The sequence below is a fragment of the Nerophis ophidion genome, linkage group LG09 (genome assembly GCF_033978795.1).
Source record: "Nerophis ophidion isolate RoL-2023_Sa linkage group LG09, RoL_Noph_v1.0, whole genome shotgun sequence".
NCBI classification, from domain to species: Eukaryota; Metazoa; Chordata; class Actinopteri; order Syngnathiformes; family Syngnathidae; genus Nerophis; species Nerophis ophidion.
Genome location: NC_084619.1, coordinates 57204863 through 57225092, shown reverse-complemented (window position 1 = coordinate 57225092; position 20230 = coordinate 57204863). Strand labels below are relative to the sequence as shown.

At 40.9% G+C, this 20230-nt stretch overlaps 1 protein-coding gene across 2 annotated transcripts in view; it reads right to left on the bottom strand.

The window, feature by feature from the left end:
- Positions 1-20230, bottom strand: part of LOC133559502 (potassium voltage-gated channel subfamily KQT member 5-like) — a 241718-nt gene that overhangs the window by 39914 nt on the left and 181574 nt on the right. The window contains exons 10-11 of one of the 2 annotated variants that reach the window (XM_061911321.1): positions 16124-16171; positions 3318-3559 (exon numbers count right to left, since the gene is read on the bottom strand). In XM_061911321.1, the coding sequence (XP_061767305.1) occupies positions 3318-3559; positions 16124-16171 (290 nt within the window). The remainder of the gene's footprint in view (positions 1-3317; positions 3560-16123; positions 16172-20230) is intronic. The other variant, XM_061911322.1, reaches the window with a different exon arrangement.

Genomic DNA, 20230 nt, shown 5'->3' with positions numbered 1-20230 from the left:
CGTTATCTACCGCCCCCCAGGGCCCTATTCGGACTTTATTAGTGAATTCTCAGAGTTTGTTGCTGATCTAGTGACACACGCCGATAATATGATTATAATGGGGGACTTTAATATCCATATGAATACCCCATTGGACCCACCGTGCGTGGCGCTCCAGACTATAATTGATAGCTGTGGTCTTACACAAATAATAAATGAACCGACGCATCGCAGCGGTTATATGATAGACCTAGTGCTTGTCAGGGGTATCACCGTTTCCAAAGTTATGATACTCCCGTATACTAAAGTAATGTCCGATCATTACCTTATAAAATTCAAAGTTCAGACTCATGTTCGGCAAGCTAATAATAAAAACTGCTATAGCAGCCGCAACATTAATGCTGCCACAACGACGACTCTTGCGGACCTACTGCCCTCGGTAATGGCACCGTTCCCAAAGTATCTGGGCTCTATTGATAACCTCACTAACAACTTTAACAACGCCCTGCGCGAAACCATTAATAGTATAGCACCGCTGAAGATAAAAAAGGCTCCAAAAAGGGGTACGCCATGGTTTACTGAAGAAACTAGAGCTCAGAAATTATTATGTAGAAAGCTGGAACGCATATGGCGCACGACTAAACTTGAGGTGCACCATCAAGCATGGAGTGATAGTTTAATAACTTATAAACGCATGCTTACCTTAGCTAAAACTAATTATTACTCAAATCTCATCCGCATTAATAAAAACGATCCAAAATTTTTGTTTAGTACAGTAGCATCGCTAACCCAACAAGGGACTCCTTCCAGTAGCTCCACCCATTCGGCAGATGACTTTATGAAGTTCTTCAATAAGAAAATTGAACTTATTAGAAAGGAGATTAAAGACCATGTGTCCCAGCTACAACTGGGTTATAGTAACACAGATACGACTGTATATACGGCGGATACTGCAATAATCCAAAATAGTTTCTCTCGTTTTGATGAAATAACACTAGAAGAATTGTTACAACGTGTAAATGGAATAAAACAAACAACATGTTTACTTGACCCACTTCCTGGGAAACTTATCAAGGAGCTTTTTGTATTATTAGGTCCATCAGTGCTAAATATTATAAACTTATCACTTTCCTCGGGCACTGTTCCCCTAGCATTCAAAAAAGCGGTTATTCATCCTCTCCTTAAAAGACCTAACCTCGATCCTGACGTCATGGTAAACTACCGACCGGTGTCTCACCTTCCCTTTATTTTGAAAATCCTCAAAAAAATTGTTGCAGAGCAGCTAAATGAACACTTAGCGTTTAACAATCTATGCGAAACCTTTCAGTCCGGTTTCAGGGCAAATCACTCGACTGAGACAGCCCTCGCAAAATTAACGAATGATCTATTGCTAACGATGGACTCTGATGCGTCATCTATGTTGCTGCTCCTCGATCTTAGCACTGCTTTCGATACCGTCGATCATAATATTTTATTAGAGCGTATCAAAACACGAATTGGTATGTCAGACTCAGCCCTGTCTTGGTTTAACTCTTATCTTACTGATAGGATGCAGTGCGTCTCCCATAACAGTGTGACCTCGGACTACGTTAAGGTAACGTGTGGAGTTCCCCAGGGTTCGGTCCTTGGCCCTGTACTCTTCAGCATCTACATGCTGCCGCTAGGTGACGTCATACGCAAATACGGTGTTAGCTTTCACTGTTATGCTGATGACACCCAACTCTACATGCCCCTAAAGCTGACCAACACGCCGGACTGTAGTCAGTTGGAAGCGTGTCTTAATGAAATTAAACAATGGATGTCCGCTAACTTTCTGCAACTTAACGCCAAAAAAACGGAAATGCTGATTATCGGTCCTGCTAGACACCGACCTCTATTTAATAATACAACTTTACCATTTGACAACCAAATAATAAATCAAGGTGACTCGGTAAAAAATCTGGGTATTATCTTCGACCCAACTCTCTCCTTTGAGTCACACATTAAAAGCGTTACTAAAACGGCCTTCTTTCATCTCCGTAATATCGCTAAAATTCGCTCCATTTTGTCCACTAAAGACGCCGAGATCATTATCCATGCGTTTGTTACGTCTCGTCTCGATTACTGTAACGTATTATTTTCGGGTCTCCCCATGTCTAGCATTAAAAGATTACAGTTGGTACAAAATGCGGCTGCTAGACTTTTGACAAGAACAAGAAAGTTTGATCACATTACGCCTGTACTGGCTCACCTGCACTGGCTTCCTGTGCACTTAAGATGTGACTTTAAGGTTTTACTACTTACGTATAAAATACTACACGGTCTAGCTCAAGCCTATCTTGCCGATTGTATTGCACCATATGTCCCGGCAAGAAATCTGCGTTCAAAAGACTCCGGCTTATTAGTGATTCCTAGAGCCTAAAATAAGTCTGCGGGCTATAGAGCGTTTTCCGTTCGGGCTCCAGTACTCTGGAATGCCCTCCCAGTAACAGTTCGAGATGCTACCTCAGTAGAAGCATTTAAGTCTCACCTTAAAACTCATCTGTATACTCTAGCCTTTAAATAGACCTTTTTAGACCAGTTGATCTGCCGCTTCTTTTCTTTCCCCTATGTCCCCCCCTCCCTTGTGGAGGGGGTCCGGTCCGATGACCATGGATGAAGTACTGGCTGTCCAGAGTCGAGACCCAGGATGGACCGCTCGTCGGGACCCAGGATGGACCGCTCGCCTGTATCGATTGGGGACATCTCTACGCTGCTGATCCGCCTCCGCTTGAGATGGTCTCCTGTGGACGGGACTCTCGCTGCTGTCATGGATCCGCATTGAACTGAACTCTCGCGGCTGTGTTGGAGCCACTATGGATTGAACTTTCACAGCATCATGTTAGACCCGCTCGACATTCATTGCTTTCGGTCCCCTAGAGGAAGGGGGGGTTGCCCACATCTGAGGTCCTCTCCTCTCCAAGGTTTCTCATAGTCAACATTGTCACTGGCGTCCCACTGGATGTGAATTCTCCCTGCCCACTGGGTGTGAGTTTTCCTTGCCCTTTTGTGGGTTCTTCCGAGGATGTTGTAGTCGTGATGATTAATGCACTCCTTTGAGACATTTGTGATTTGGGGCTATATAAATAAACATTGATTGATTGATTGATAGTGTGTGTGTGACAATCATTGGTACTTTAACTTTTTTTTTTAATTATTTAAGACAGCCTTAGAAAAAAAATCTGGGGGTGGATTTTTCATTCCACACACACACACACACACACACACACACACACACACACACACACACACACACACACACACACACACACACTCACACACACACACACACACACACAGTGAGAGTCAGTCCAACTCACCGTCTGAAGCAACGGTCCGTGATTGGCTCTTCAGCCTCAGCGAGGGTCTGAACCTGGTCCGGTCGTTGAAGCTCCAGCTCTTCTGCACCTTGGCCGGGCTCCCGCTCATCAGCTCGGCGCCGCCCCCCACCTCATTGCCGGGGGAATAGCGCTGGCGGTCGTTGATGGACGTCTGCCGGCTCTTCATGCTCTGTCCCCGGGGACTCGCCATGCGGACTCGGTCCTTGAAGCTCAGCTTTTGGCTGCTTGGCGAAACGGGACGAGGGAGCGGTTTGGATGCCGATGTCCGACGGAGGTCGGGAGGCGGTGAGGGAATTTTGGGAGGTGATTTGTGAGTTTTAAAAAAGGACGGGACATGAGGAGAAAAGAATGGACAAAATTACGGCCTGTTCTAGAATGTTCCCTCAAAGCAAACACCATCTGACATGCCCAAAACAAACGAGCAGAAGCCAGATTGCTCGCCAGTCCTTCAGCACACCAAAGTAGGATGTAACAGTACGCCATCGTCACGGTTGAGTTTAAGTCCAGTAAAGGAACAGAATACTAAACATAAACCTGCTTACCTTGCGTCTACAAACCCCGTTTCCATACGAGTTGGGAAATTGTGTTAGATGTAAATATAAACGGAATACAATGATTTGCAAATCATTTTCAACCCATATTCAATTGAATGCATTACAAAGACAAGATATTTGATGTTCAAATTCATTAACTTTATTTTTATTTTTGCAAATAATAATTAACTTAGAATATCATGGCTGCAACACGTGCCAAAGTAGTTGGGAAAGGGCATGTTCACCACTGTGTTAGATCACCTTTTCTTTTAACAACACTCAAACGTTTGGGAACTGAGGAACCTAAATGTTGAAGCTTTAAAAGTGGAATTCTTTCCCATTCTTGTTTTATGTAGAGCTTCAGTCGCTCAACAGTCCGGGGTCTCCGCTGTCGTATTTTACGCTTCAAAATGCGCCACACATTTTCGATGGGAGACAGGTCTGGACTATAGGCGGGCCAGGAAAGTACCCGCACTCTTTTTTTACAAAGCCACGCTGTTGTAACACGCGCTGAATTTGGCTTGGCATTGTCTTGCTGAAATAAGCAGGGGCGTCCATTAAAAAGAGGGCGCTTAGATGGCAGCATATGTTGTTCCAAAATCACAGATGCCGGCTTTTGAACTTTGCGTCGATAACAGTCTGGATGGTTCGCTTCCCCTTTGGTCCGGATGACACGATGTCGAATATTTCCAAAAACAATTTGAAATTTGGTCTCGTCAAACCACAGAACACTTTTCCACTTTGCATCAGTCCATCTTAGATGATCTCAAGCCCAGAGACGCCGGTGGCGTTTCTGGATGTTGTTGATAAATGGCTTTCGCTTTGCATAGTAGAGCTTTAACTTGCACTTACAGATGTAGCGACCAACTGTATTTAGTGACAGTGGTTTTCTGAAGGGTTCCTGAGCCCATGTGGTGATATCCTTTAGAGATTGATGCCGGTTTTTGATACAGTGCCATCTGAGGGATCGAAGGTCACGGTCTTTCAATGTTGGTTTCCGGCCATGCCGCTTACGTGGAGTGATTTCTCCAGATTCTCTGAACCTTTTGATGATATTATGGACCGTAGATGTTGAAATTCCTAAATTTCTTGCAATTGCACTTTGAGAAACGTTGTTCTAAAACTGTTTGACTATTTGCTCACGCAGTTGTGGACAAAGGGGTGTACCTCGGCCCATCCTTTCTTGGGAAAGACTGAGCATTTTTTGGGAAGCTATTTTTATACCCAATCGTGGCACCCACCTGTTCCCAATTAGCCTGCACACCTGTGGGATGTTCCAAAATAAGTGTTTGATGAGCATTTCTCAACTTTATCAGTGTTTATTGCCACCTTTCCCAACTTCTTTGTCACATGTTGCTGGCATCAAATTCTAAAGTTAATGATTATTTGCGAAAAAAAAAAAAAAGTTTAACAGTTTGTACATCAAATATGTTGTCTTTGTAGCATATTCATTTGAATATGGGTTGAAAATGATTTGCAAATCATGGTATTCCATTTATATTTACATCTAAAACAATTTCCCAACTCATATGGCAGAAGAGGTTTTTTAAGTTCTGGCGTCTCCTCGGCACTCATGCTAGCCATTGATCCTGCCCTTGGACTACGTTGTATTCATTTTACAAGGAGACCCGTCTCTTTATCCCTGTTTACACTGCTTACCTTATCTGTTATTTTTGCCCTCAAGTGATAAAGATCGGATATTTTTTGCCAGTCTAAACTCTCCAAAGTGCTTCAAATCTGATATTTTTGCATCAGATTTGGGAAACAACAAGAGGTAGTCCGAGTCCCGATGGGATCTGATTTTTTCAAACGTGACTGCAGTCTAAACGGAAATGCCACCCGAATGCGACTCTATCGTCATCTTTGGGCGAGCTACGTGATTCTACCGCCCAGGAAAAGCTGAAGTGGATACATCATCACAGCATCCGGTTTCGGTGAGCATGGTACTTTTTCGACGGCTCAATTTTCATTGCATTACTAGTCAATAGTGCTTAAATAAGTGGTAAGGGTCCAGGAAAAAAAAGTCCTAAAATATGTGGAAATGCACGAGAGATTTTAGCGGCAAATCCGAGACCTTCATTTTTTGCAGATATAGTATCCATATTTAATATTGATGTCTGATCAAAAAACATAGAATTTACTTATACAAAATTGTAAAGGCTGCAGAAAAAATGCCTAAAATACATTAAAATGCACGAGAGCTTTTAGGGGCAAATCCGATACCTGATTATTTTGCTAATATCGGACCCATATTTAATGTCAATATCAATCCAAAAAACATCATATTATCATTTGCTTCTAATGTAAAACACAAAATGCTACAGAAAGTCCTAAAATACATGAAAATGCACATTAGAATCAGATGTTTTTCTGATAGACGTATTTTTCATAATATGATTTTTAAAAATTGTGATATTGATATTTATATAAAGGCTACAGAACAAAAGTACCAAAATACATGAAAATGCACCTGAGAGCTTTTAGCGGCAAATCCAATACCTGTTTTTTTGCTGATATCGGACCCATATGTAATGATAAAATAATGTCTTTTGATCCGATAGCAATATTTGCTTGCTATGAAAACCAAACTCTAGAGAAAAAAAAAGTCCTAAAATACGTGAAAATGCACATGACAGCTTTTAGCGGCAAATCCAATACATGATTTTTTTGCTGATATTGGACCCATACTTAATATGAATATCAAATCAAAAAACATACCATAATTTATTTGTTCTACAAAACACAAAATGCTAGGGAAAAAAGTCCTAAAATATGTGAAAAGGAACATGAGAAGTTTTAATGGGCAAATCCGATACCTGACTTTTTCCTGATATCGGACCTGTATTTTATGATAATAGGATGTTTTTTTTTAATTCATCCATCCATCCATCCATCATCTTCCGCTTATCCGAGGTCGGATCACGGGGGCAGCAGCCTAAGCAGGGAAGCCCAGACTTCCCTCTCACCAGCCACTTTGTCTAGCTCTTCCCGGGAGATCCCGAGGCGTTCCCAGGCCAGCCGGGAGACATAGTCTTCCCAACGTGTCCTGGGTCTTCCCCGTGGCCTCCTACCGGCTGGACGTGACCTAAACACCTCCCTAGGGAGGCGTTCGGGTGGCATCCTGACCAGATGCCCGAACCACCTCATTTGGCCCCTCTCGATGTGGAGGAGCAGCGGCTTTACTTTGAGTTCCTCCCGGATGGCAGAGCTTCTCACCCTATCTCTAAGGGAGAGCCCCGCCACCCGGCGGAGGAAACTCATTTCGGCCGCTTGTACCCGTGATCTTATCCCTTCGGTCATGACCATAGGTGAGGATGGGAACGTAGATCGATCGGTAAATTGAGAGCTTTGCCTTCCGGCTCAGCTCCTTCTTCCCCACAACGGATCGATACAACGTTCGCATTACTGAAGACGCCGCACCGATCCGCCTGTCGATCTCACGATCCACTCTTCCCCCACTCGTGAACAAGACTCCTAGGTACTTGAACTCCTCCACTTGGGGCAGGGTCTCCTCCCCAACCCGGAGATGGCACTTCACCCTTTTCCGGGCGAGAACCATGGACTCGGACTTGGAGGTGCTGATTCTCATTCCGGTCGTTTCACACTCGGCTGCGAACCGATCCAGCGAGAGCTGAAGATCCCGTCCAGATGAAGCCATCAGGACCACATCATCTGCAATCCCACGGCCACCAAACCGGAACCCCTCAACGCCTTGGCTGCACCTAGAAATTCTGTCCATAAAAGTTATGAACAGAATCGGTGACAAAGGACAGCCTTGGCGGAGTCCAACCCTAACTGGAAATGTGTTCGACTTACTGCAAGCAATGCGGACCAAGCTCTGGCGATGATCATACAGGGAGCGGACCGCCACAATAAGACAGTCCGGTACCCCATACTCTCTGAGCACTCCCCACAGGACTTCCCGAGGGACACGGTCGAATGCCTTCTCCAAGTCCACAAAGCACATGTAGACTGGTTGGGCAAACTCCCATGCACTCTCAAGAACCCTGCCGAGAGTATAGAGCTGGTCCACAGTTCCACGACCAGGACAAAAAGCACACTGTTCCTCCTGGATCCGAGGTTCGACTATCCGGCGTAGCCTCCTCTCCAGTACACCTGAAAAAACCTTACCGGGAAGGCTGAGGAGTGTGATCCACGATAGTTGGAACACACCCTCCGGTCCCCCTTCTTAAAGAGAGGGACCACCACCCCGGTCTGCCAATCCAGAGGTACCGCCCCCGATGTCCACGCGATGCTGCAGAGTCTTGTCAACCAAGACAGCCCCACAGCATCCAGAGCCTTAAGGAACTCCGGGCGGATCTCATCTACCCCCGGGGCCTTGCCGCCGAGGAGCTTTTTGACTACCTCAACAACCTCATCCCCAGAAATAGGAGAGCCCACCACAGATTCCCCAGGCACCGCTTCCTCAAAGGAAGACGTGTTGGTGGGATTGAGGAGGTCTTCGAAGTATTCCTTCCACTGATCCACAACATCCGCAGTCGAAGTTAGCAGAACACCATCCGCACCATACACGGTGTTGATAGTGCACTGCTTCCCCTTCCCCGGCGTATGGTGGTCCAGAATCGCTTCAAAGCCGTCCGGAAGTCGTTTTCCATGGCTTCCCCGAACTCTTCCCATGTCCGAGTTTTTGCCTCCGCGACCGCTAAAGCTGCACACCGCTTGGCCCGTCGGTACCCGTCCACTGCCTCCGGAGTCCTATGAGCCAAAAGAACCCGATAGGACTCCTTCTTCAGCTTGACGGCATCCCTCACCGCTGGTGTCCACCAACGGGTTCTGGGATTACCGCCACGACAGGCGCCAACAACCTTGCGGCCACAGCTCCAATCAGCTGCCTCGACAATAGAGGTTCGGAACATAGTCCACTCGGACTCAATGTCCCGCACCTCCCTCGTGACATGTTCAAAATTCTCCCGGAGGTGTGAATTGAAACTTTCTCTGACAGGAGACTCTGACAGACGTTTCCAGCAGACCCTTACAATGCGCTTGGGCCTGCCGCCAGGTCTGTCCGGCACCCTCCCCCACCATCGCAGCCAACTCACCACCAGGTGGTGATTGGTAGAAAGCTTCGCCCCTCTCTTCACCCGAGTGTCCAAAACATGAGGCCGCAAATCCGAGGACAGAACTACAAAGTCGATCATGGAACTGCGGCCTAGGGTGTCCTGGTGCCAAGTGCACATATGGACACCCTTATGTTCAAACATGGTGTTTGTTATGGACAATCCGTGATGAGCACAAAAGTCCAATAACAAAACACCACTCGGGTTTAGATCCGGGCGACCATTCTTCCCAATCACGCCTCTCCAGGTTTCACTGTCGTTACCAACATGAGCGTTGAAGTCCCCCAGTAGGACAAGGAATCACCCGGGGCAGCCCTTTCCAGTGCTCCCTCGAGTGTACCCAAAAAGGGTGGGTACTCTGAACTGCGGTTTGGTGCGTAAGCACAAACAACAGTCAGGACCCGTCCCCCCACCCGAACGCGGAGGGAAGCTACCCTCTCGTCCACTGGGTTGAACTCCAACGTGCAGGCTTTGAGCCGGGGGGCAACGAGAATTGCCACCCCAGCCCGTCGCCTCTCACTGCCGGCAACGCCAGAGTGGAAGAGAGTCCAGTCCCTCTCGAGAGAACTGGTTCCAGAGCCCTTGCTGTGCGTCGAGGTGAGTCCGACTACATCCAGCCGGAACTTCTCTACCTCGCGCACTAGCTCAGGCTCTTTCCCCCCCAGTGAGGTGACGTCCCAAGAGCTAGCTTCTGTAGCCGAGCGCAGCCCGGCTCACAATGCACCCGACCTCTATGGCCCCTCCCATGAGTGGTGAGCCCATTGGAGGGACGACCCACGTTGCCTCTTCGAGCTGTGCCCGGCCGGGCCCCATGGGGACAGGCCCGGCCACCAGGCGCTCGCCATCGTGCCCCAACTCCGGGCCTGGCTCCAGAGAGGGGCCCCGGTGACCCGCGTCCGGGAAAGGGAAATCTGAGTTCATTTTGTTGTAATTCCATAGAAGTCTTTGAGCTGCTCTTTGTCTGATCACTCACCTAGGACCTGTTTGTCTTGGGAGACCCTACCAGGGGGCAAGAAAGCCCCCAGACAACATAGCTCCTAGGATCATTGGGACACGCAAACTCCTCTACCACGGTAAGGTAGCAGCTCAGAGAGGATTTTTTTAAAATTCAATATTAATATTTGCTTGTTCTAAAACACATAAGGCTACATTAAAAAGTCCTAAAAGACTTGAAAATGCACATGAGACCTTTTAACGGGCAAATCCGACACCTGATTTTTTTTTGCTGATATCGTACCCATATATAATGTTTTTTGATCCAATATCAATATTTGCTCGTTATAAAACACAAAAGGCTACATAAAAAAGCCCTAAAATACATAAAAATGCACATGACAGATTTTAGTGGCAAATATTACACATCATTTTTTGCCTATATTTGACCCATATTACATATCAATATCGAATCAAAAAAACATACCATGATTTCCTTGTTCTGCAAAACACAAAAGCCTACATTAAAAAGTCCCAAAATACGTGAAATTGCACATGAGTGCTTTTAACAGGCAAATCCGATACCTGATTTTTTTTGCTGAAATCGGATCCAGATTTAATGATAATAGGAAGTTTTTTGATTTGATGTTAATATTTGCATGTTATAAAACACACAAGGCTACATAAAAAGTCCCAAAAGACGTGAAAATGCACATGAGAGCTTTTAAGGGGCAAATCCAATACCTGTTTTTTTTCTGATATCGGACCTATATTACATAATAATAGGGAGGTCTTTTGATTTGATATTAATATTTGCATCTTATAAAACACACAAGGCTACATAAAAAGTCTTAAAAGACGTGAAAATGCACATGAGCACTTTTAACGGGCAAATCCGATACCAGATTTTTTGCTGATATCGGACCCATATTTAATGATAATAGGAATTTTTTTATTTGATATTGATATTTGCATGTTATAAAACACACAAGGCCACATAAAAAGTCCTAAAAGATGAGAAAATGCACATGAGAGCTTTTAACGGGTAAATCCAATACCTGATTTTTTTCTGATATCGGATCTATATTTCATGATAATAAGGAGGTCTTTTGATTTGATATTATTTGCTTGTGCTAAAACACAAAAGGCTGCATTAAAAAGTGATACATCATTTTTTGCTGCTATCTGACCCATATTACATAATATCAAATCAAAAAACATACCATAATTTACTTGTTCGAAAAGTAAAAAAGCCTACATTAAAAAGTCCTAAAAAACGTGAAAATGCACGTGAGAGCTTTGAACGGGCAAATCCAATACCAGATTTTTCTGCTGATATTGGACCCATATTTGATGATAATAGGAAGTTTTTTGATTTGATATTAATATTTGCATGTTGTAAAACACAAAAGGCTACATTAAAAAGTCCTAAAAGACGTGAAAATGCACATGAGAGCTTTTAACCAGCAAATCGATACCTGATTTTTTGCTTAAATCGAACCCATATATAATGATAAAATAATGTTTTTTGATCCTATATTAATATTTGCTCGTTATAAAACAGAAAAGGCTACATAAAAAAACCTTAAAATACATGAAAATGCACATGAGAGCTTTTGGTGGCAAAAAATGATACATAATTTTTTGCTGCTATTGGACCCATATTACATATCAATATCAAATCAAAAAACATACCATAATTTACTTGTTCGAAAAGTACAAAAGCATACATTAAAAAGTCCTAAAATACGTGAAAATGCACATGAACGCTTTTAACGAGTAAATCCAATACCTGATTTTTTCTGATATCGGACCTGTATTTCATAATAATAGGGAGGTCTTTTGATTTGATATTACTGTTTGCATGTTATGAAACACACAAGGCTACATAAAAAGTCTTAAAAGAAGTGAAAATGCACATGAGCGCTTTTAACGGGCAAATCCAATACTTGATTTTTGCTGATATCGGACCCATATTTAATGGTAATAGGAAGTTTTTTGATTTGATATTAATATGTGCATGTTATAAAACACACAAGGCTACATAAATAGTCTTAAAAGATGTGAAAATGCACATGAGCGCTTTTAACGGGCAAATCCGATACCTGATTTTTTTCTGATATGGACCTATATTTCATAATATTAGGGATGTCTTTTGATTTGATATTCATATTTGCTTGTTCTAAAACACAAACAGCTACATAAAAAGTCCTAAAAGATGGGAAAATGCACACAAGAGCTTATAGCAGCAGATGCAGACAACCCAGAACCCCAAAACAAGGCTTTTGCAACTGAAGAAGGACCAGCATGCATTGCAGCAGGCCAGAGGGTCAGAAAAAAAACAATGTTGTCATCCGCTCTCCGGAAAACAAATCTTCAGTATTATTACATTTTAATCAAACTATGAAATGGGGAAAATTTCCCAACTCAACATTTGCATCCCATATCGTGCTTAGATGCTGCATTTTGGCAGAAGTTTAGTAGGAAGTTGTACAAAAATCTAAAGTGAGGCGCTTTCCTGCAACATGCTCAAACCCGCACAGCGATGCACGACAAATAAGGAGGAAACATAAACAGATAGAAAAAGAATGGCTGACATGCTGCCATGAAAGTGCTTGCGGGAAGAGGACGCGTCAACATTTGCAACTACATTTTTACCAATTAAAATGCAATTTCTTTACAGCGTCCTACTAAATTCAATGCAGCAAAACGAGGAATATCTTTTTAATGAAGAAATCATTAGTGTCTGCTCAGAATGTCTTCCAATTCAACTTTGAATTTCACAACAGTCTTTTGAGAGTTGACAAGCAATCTGCATACTTGGACTGCCTTTAAATCCTGCCTCCTGATAGGATGCTGGCTGACAACGACCAAACTACAAGCAGCATTAAACACACGTATGGGGAAAACGTTGCAAATTACAAATGCTGCAGGATCAAAAGCAAAACCGATTGGAAAACGTTACGAATCCTTAATAACACACACATGGCTCATAAAAACAAACACATGGGATAAATGCTGAAAGTTTGTGGGACACAAAGGAAATTTAGCCAGGATTTATCAGGCGTGCATGAGCAGAATACACAGAACAAAGTTGGCGGAATGAAAAGGTAATTATCATTAATATTTTTTAACTTAACAGGCATGTGATTTGACCACAATGAAAAAGACTGAAAAAACTTCCGGGGTCTGGGGGACTAAAATTAACAAAGACAGCACCATTTGAAGAAAATATTTTAGTGTTTAAAGACATGAAAACATCATTTTTTAACATATTTGAAATCATTCTATCATTACTATTAGTCAGATATTCTATATATGGGGTAAAAAAAATAGTGGTGTAACAGGTTTGCCAAGATTTATTATTATACAAAATATATTTTAAAGTAAAGACTATTACATGATATATGCTATCAGAAAGTAGCATTAATTATAAAATACATAACCACTAATAACAATTCACCGTTTTAATGTATATGCCTAATTGCCTACACGTTTAGTTATAAATATAACAAAATACCAAATGTAAACATTTTATTCTTTTCTCCAAAATAGGATATAAATTTATGAAAATAATTAAACATGTTTAGTATTGTTCGCTCATATTTGAAAATAGGAAATAATAATAATGTAAGGACACATGAAACAAGTGTGAAAATATTGACCTTCAAGATTGTTACACCACTGACAATATTGTTTCAAGAGACTACATAAGAACTTAATATTACAAAATAGTATTATATGCAAATTTATTTGAAATAAATTGTTAACTGGAATCAATAATGAGACTCTTTGAATTTCTGTAATTTCATAATATATTATATTTTTAGAAAAACCCATTTATATTTCGCAAAAGCAATAATTGGTTAATATTTAAAACAAACATGCGTATTTCCCAAGCAAATATTTTTTTTAGCTTACCTCATTATTAACTACCCTGTCTGCAACTGAAGTGGGTTGTTTGGGTGGATCTTTCGTCTCGATGTCTACGGCAGTTGTCGATGTAAACAAAAGATGAAATTGAGCAATATGACAATATAAACAAGAAACGTATAAATATAGCTGCATATCACTTACACGTACAAAGTCTCCAAGGCAGAAGCGTAATAGAAAGTATCCAGTAACAACCGTGTCCGCACCAGTCCATTTTCTGCGTCGGAAGCTTAATCTAATGAATTATTGTGACGACAAGTGGTCATTACAAAGCAATTACCACCCCATTTCAGCTTAAAGAGAACATATGTCCACTTCAGATTGTTAGTACAGTGATTCTCAAACTGTGGTGCGTGCACCACTCGGGGTACGCCTAAGAATCACCTAATTACCGTTCAAACTGTGTGTAATGTTACAGCCGTTAAATAAAACCTCTGCCTTGTTTTTAATGAATATTTTGGCCAACTACGCTACTGAATGAATTATTGTGACCACGATCTGTCATTAAAAAAAAAACAACTACCACTCCACTTCAATTTAAAGACAGCATACGTCTATTTCAAACCGTTAATAATAAATAGATGATCTATTATATTGTTTTCTGTTTGATTAATTTCACTTGATAATGGTAATGTTACAGCTGTTAAATAAAACCTCTGCCTTGTTTTTAATGAATTACCACTCCACTTCAATTTAAAGACAGCATACGTCCATTCCGAAACGTTAATGATAAATAGATGATATATTACATTGTTTTCTGTTTGATTAATTTCACTTGATAATTGTAATGTGACAGCTGTTAAATAAAACCTCTGCCTTGTTTTTAATGAATTACCACTCCACTTCAATTTAAAGACGGCATACGTCCATTTCAAAACGTTAATGATAAATAGATGATCTATTATATTGTTTTCTGTTGGATTAATTTCACTTGACAATTGTAATGTTACAGCTTTGTTTTTAATGCATATTTAGGCTTACTACGCTACTGAATTAATTATTGTGACCACGATCTGTCATTTAAAAAAAAAATACCACTCCATTTCATTTAAAGACAGCATACGTCCGTTTCGAAACGTTAATAATAAATATATTATCTATTACATTGTATTCTGTTTGATTAATTTCACTTGATAATTGTAATGTTACAGCTGTTGAATAAAACCTCTGCCTTGTTTTTAATGAATTACCACTCCATTTCAATTTAAAGACAGCATACGTCCATTTCAAAACGTTAATGATAAATAGATGATTACATTGTTTTCAGTTTGATTAATTTCACTTGATAATTGTAATGTTACAGCTGTTAAATAAAACCTCTGCCTTGTTTTAATGAATTACCACTCCACTTCAATTTAAAGACAGCATACGTCCATTTCAAAACATTAATGATAAATAGGTGATCTATTATATTGTTTTCTGTTTGATTGATTTCACTTGATAATTGTAATGTTACAGCTGTTAAATAAAATCTCTGCCTTGTTTTTAATGAATTACCACTCCACTTCAATTGAAAGACAACATACATCCATTTTGAAACGTTAATGATAAATATATGATCTATTATATCGTTTTGTTTGATTAATTTCACTTGATAATTGTAAAGTTACAGATGTTGAATAAAACCTCTGCCTTGTTTTTAATGAATTACCACTCCACTTCAATTTAAAGACCGCATCACGTCCATTTCGAAACGTTAATGATAAATACATGATCTATCATATTGTTTTCTGTTCGATTAATTTCACTTGATAGATGGAATTTGTTACAGCTGTTAAATAAAACCTCTGCTTTGTTTTTATGAATATTTAGGCCTACTACGCTACTGAATGAATTATTGTGACCACGATCTGTCATTTAAAAAAAAAACTACCACTCCACTTCAACTTAAAGACAGCATACGTCCATTTCGAAACTTTAATAATAAATATATTATCTATAATATTGTTTTCAGTTTGATTAATTTCACTTGATAATTTTTCTAACACCCCACATTTCAAAATAAAAGCATTCTATATTATTCCTAATGATACCATATCGGTTTAAAAGCATAATTGGCACGTTCTCACAGCTCCGGTCTCGTATCCGAAGTGAAAAAGTTGTCATTTCTTTTGAAATTCTGTTTGATCCTGCAGCGTTTGTTTCCATTTCGTGTGTTTTATGCTGCTCGTGTCACCCATCGTAGATTTTTTTTGTTTTTTGTCTCAAAAGTGCGAGGTCTCACTCTCTACAGAGAGAAACGTGGTCCTCCATGCTATTAGTCAGTCATTCCCACAGCTTGGAGCGCAGCCAGGATGCTGGGAAGTACCTCCTGTATTTCCTAGTATACCTTCGGAAGAACTTCCCGCCACGCTTACTGGAGCGAAGGAAGGAGGGAAGGAAGGAGGAAGGATATTAAAAAGAGGAGTGGAGTCCCCAGCCACACACACAATATTGGAGGAGAGTACACACAGTAAAAGAGCGCACATATTTGAGTCTCCATGACGCTGCTGCGTTGCGACCAAGCGTCCGCGCCGTGATTCACCGTGTTTGGCTTTTGGGCCGTGAGGGAAAATCATTTCCTTTTTTGACAAGCATTTAAAAAAAACATGGCTCCCAGCAGCACGCCATGAGGTAATTATTGTCCGGCCTCTTGTGTGCGCACTGAAACAGTCTTTGAAGGTGTCGGCAGCGGCGGCAAGCGTGACCTATCGGCTATTCCTGTCTGCGCGCCACGCTTTGATCGAGCTCCCGGACGTCATGAACGGAAATTGAACGATGTTGCTCAAACTTTGCTATCGACAAGTCTGTTGGTTACGCCCCAATATCTTTGCATTATACTTGTCAGGTTTGCCACTGACAGTTTGTTTGTGTTTTAGTTTTTCCTCTGTGTTTAGTATTTCCTGTTTTTTAGTTCCTGTCAGCGCTCTTATTTTGTCTATTTCCTTTTTTTTCCCTGTGCGCTGTTTCCTCTCGGCTGCGGCTGATTGGCAGATGGCCACACCTGGTGTCAATCAGCCCGCTCCTATTTGTACCTGCTTTGTCTTCCCGTCAGGGCTGGATTATTGTCGCTCTTGTCGTTGCTACCTGTCGTGTCGTATCATGTCTTGTCAATGCAGCGTTGCGGTAAGCTATATCTGATTGCGTTTTTTTGTTCCCTGCTTCCAAGTTTGTTTTCATATTACATGTACGACTTCTGTTTCCTGCTCGATACCTGCTAGCTTCCACGCTATGCCTTTTTTGTTTTTGCTAGCTTCCATGCTAAGCTCCGTTTATTTTCTAGTTCCCATGCTATCTCTCTTTGTTTGTCATCCGCCTCGTGCGCGCTTTTTGTTGTACCCCTCTGGTTTGTTCCTGTTTTAGTATTTTTTATTAAATCATGTTTTCTCACTCCATGTCTGTCTCCATCTCTGCATCCTGGGGTTTGTCACAAACTAACTCTGACAATACTAGAAATATTACTTAATTTTGTGTTTAATTTTGAAAATCATGGATTTTGATACTTGACTTAAAAAATGCCAACTTCTCCCATGTTAGCATGCTATTTAAAACATGCATTTCTTATTTTATTTTTGTAATTAAAAAAAAAAAATTCTTTAAATTTTAAATATATCTTTGATGAATAAAAAAATATTTTGTATTTCTTATAAAAATTATATTTTTTTATATATTTTTTAAAACATTTTGTGTATTTATTTTAATGCTAACATGCCAATGTTTTAAAATGCATTTTTTTTTCATTAAAAAAATGATATATTTTTCTTTAAATTTCAAATATATCTTTAATTAATTAATACATTTTATTTTGAGGAAGCAGTGCCAGGGGAATCTGTGGTGGGCTCTCCTATTTCTGGGGCTGAGGTCGCTGAGGTAGTTAAAAAGCTCCTCGGTGGCAAAGCCCCAGGGGTAGATTAGATCTGCCCGGAGTTCCTTAAGGCTCTGGATGCTGTGGGGCTGTCTTGGTTGACAAGACTCTGCAGCATCGCGTGGACATCGGGGGCGGTACCTCTGGATTGGCAGACCGGGGTGGTGGTTCCTCTCTTTAAGAAGGGGGACCGGAGGGTGTGTTCCAACTATCGTGGGATCACACTCCTCAGCCTTCCCGGTAAGGTTTATTCAGGTGTACTGGAGAGGAGGCTACGCCGGATAGTCAAACTTCGGATTCAGGAGGAACAGTGTGGTTTCTGTCCTGCTCGTGGAACTGTGGACCAGCTCTATACTCTCGGCAGGGTTCTTGAGGGTGCATGGGAGTTTGCCCAACCAGTCTACATGTGCTTTGTGGAATTGAAGAAGGCATTCGACCGTGTCCCTCGGGAAGTCCTGTGGGGAGTGCTCAGAGAGTATGGGGTATCGGACTGTCTTATTGTGGAGGTCCGCTCCCTGTACGATCAGTGTCAGAGCTTGGTCCGCATTGCCGGCAGTAAGTCGAACACATTTCCAGTGAGGGTTGGACTCCGCCAAGGCTGTCCTTTGTCACCGATTCTGTTCATAACTTTTATGGACAGAATTTCTAGGCGCTGTCAGGGTGTTGAGGGGATCTGGTTTGGTGGCCACGGGATTAGGTCTCTGCTTTTTAAAGATGATGTGGTCCTGATGGCTTCATCTGGCCAAGATCTTCAGCTCTCACTGGATTCTAAAATTAATCTCAATCAAGAAAAATTACTAATGATGTTCCATAAATTCTTAAATTTTTTCAAAAGATTCGAATTAGCTAGTTTTTCTCTTCATTTTTTTCGGTACAATTTTGAATTTTAAAGAGTCGAAATTGAAGATAAAAAATGTTTCAAAATGTAATTTTTTCGGGTTTTCTCCTCTTTTAAACCGTTCAATTAAGTGTTTTTTTCATAATTTATTCTCTACAAAAAACCTTCCTTAAAGAAAAAAAAATGTACGACGGAATGACAGACAGAATTATCCATTTTATATATGTATATATATATATATATATATATATATATATATATATATATATATATATATATATATATATATATATATATATTGAGCAGTGAAGTGAAGTGAATTTTATTTATATAGCGCTTTTCTCAAGTGACTCAAAGCACTTTACAAAGTGACACCCAATATCTAAGTTCCATTTAAACCAGTGTGGGTGGCACTGGGAGCAGGTGGGTAAAGTGTCTTGCCCAAGGACACAACGGCAGCAACTAGGATGGCACAAGCGGGAATCGAACCTGCAACCCTCAAGTTGCTGACACGGCCACTCTACCAACCGAGCTACGCCGCCCCCACATATAGCAATAGCAAATTGGCTATTTCTGGCAATTTATTTAAGTGTGTATCAAACTGGTAGCCCTTCGCATTAATCAGTGCCCAAGAAGTAGCTCTTGGTTTCAAAAAGGTTGGTGACCCCTGGTATAAAATCTGTACGCTGACTACTCTAAATCCTCGATAGTCTTCTTCCTTGACAAGACAGAGTAATTCCAGCTAAAATGTGACGTTTGTTCTTAGTTTTGCTTCTTTTCAGCACTTTATTCCACAGACATAAAATAGTTGAAAGCTAAAATAAAAGGATTGTTGACGTCTGCTCAAACAAAGGCCGGCAGCGGTTTAGCGCGCCGGTGAAGCTAAGAAATAGCGCTGGAGAAGGTGTTCAAAATGGTGCAAATGAGGCTTTGCGCCACAAGAGCTTGGAAGGAAGTAAAGCCTAATTAAAGTGAAGGATTTATGCAGACGCTGTCGGGCCAATTAAAATGTTTGCTTTGAAGACGTCGGGCACGTTTGTTTGTTTTCAGTATAGAAAATGCTGGAACAGACCGTAATATTCAAATACTTCCTGAGTGAATTGTAACAATATGAGGAGAAGTATAAATAAAGTGTTTTTTCATCATTTACCTTGGCAAACAAAACAGGATTCTTCAGATATGGTGATGACAAAGTTGACAATTAGCACTTTCCCAAACACCAAATTAGAACGATAATATAAGCACTTGTCCATAATATATACAAACTGGCAATATTTTGTTTATTCAGTAGTAATGATAAACTTAGCCCAGGGTTAGCATTACCGTTTCAAACTATAATTACCATAAAACCACTTAAATGATCCACGGTGACAGCCTAAGAATTTATTCTGGGTATCTCCATTACAAATGTGATTACACACTTGTTTATGTACGCGAAACAACTTACATATTTTTTAAATCACAATGTGTGTTGACTCATTTTCAGAAGTTAGTACTTTTGTACACTGACTTGGTAGAGGTGGCCCAAAAAATAGATTTACATCCATATCACAATCCTTATTCATGCCGAGTCTAAATTGATCTATAATTTTCAAAAATAAAAAAAAATAAAAAATTGTGTGTATATAAATATATATAAATATATTATACACACACACATATACATATATATATATATATATACATATATATATATATATATATTAGGGGTGGGCAAATTAATGCGTTAATTA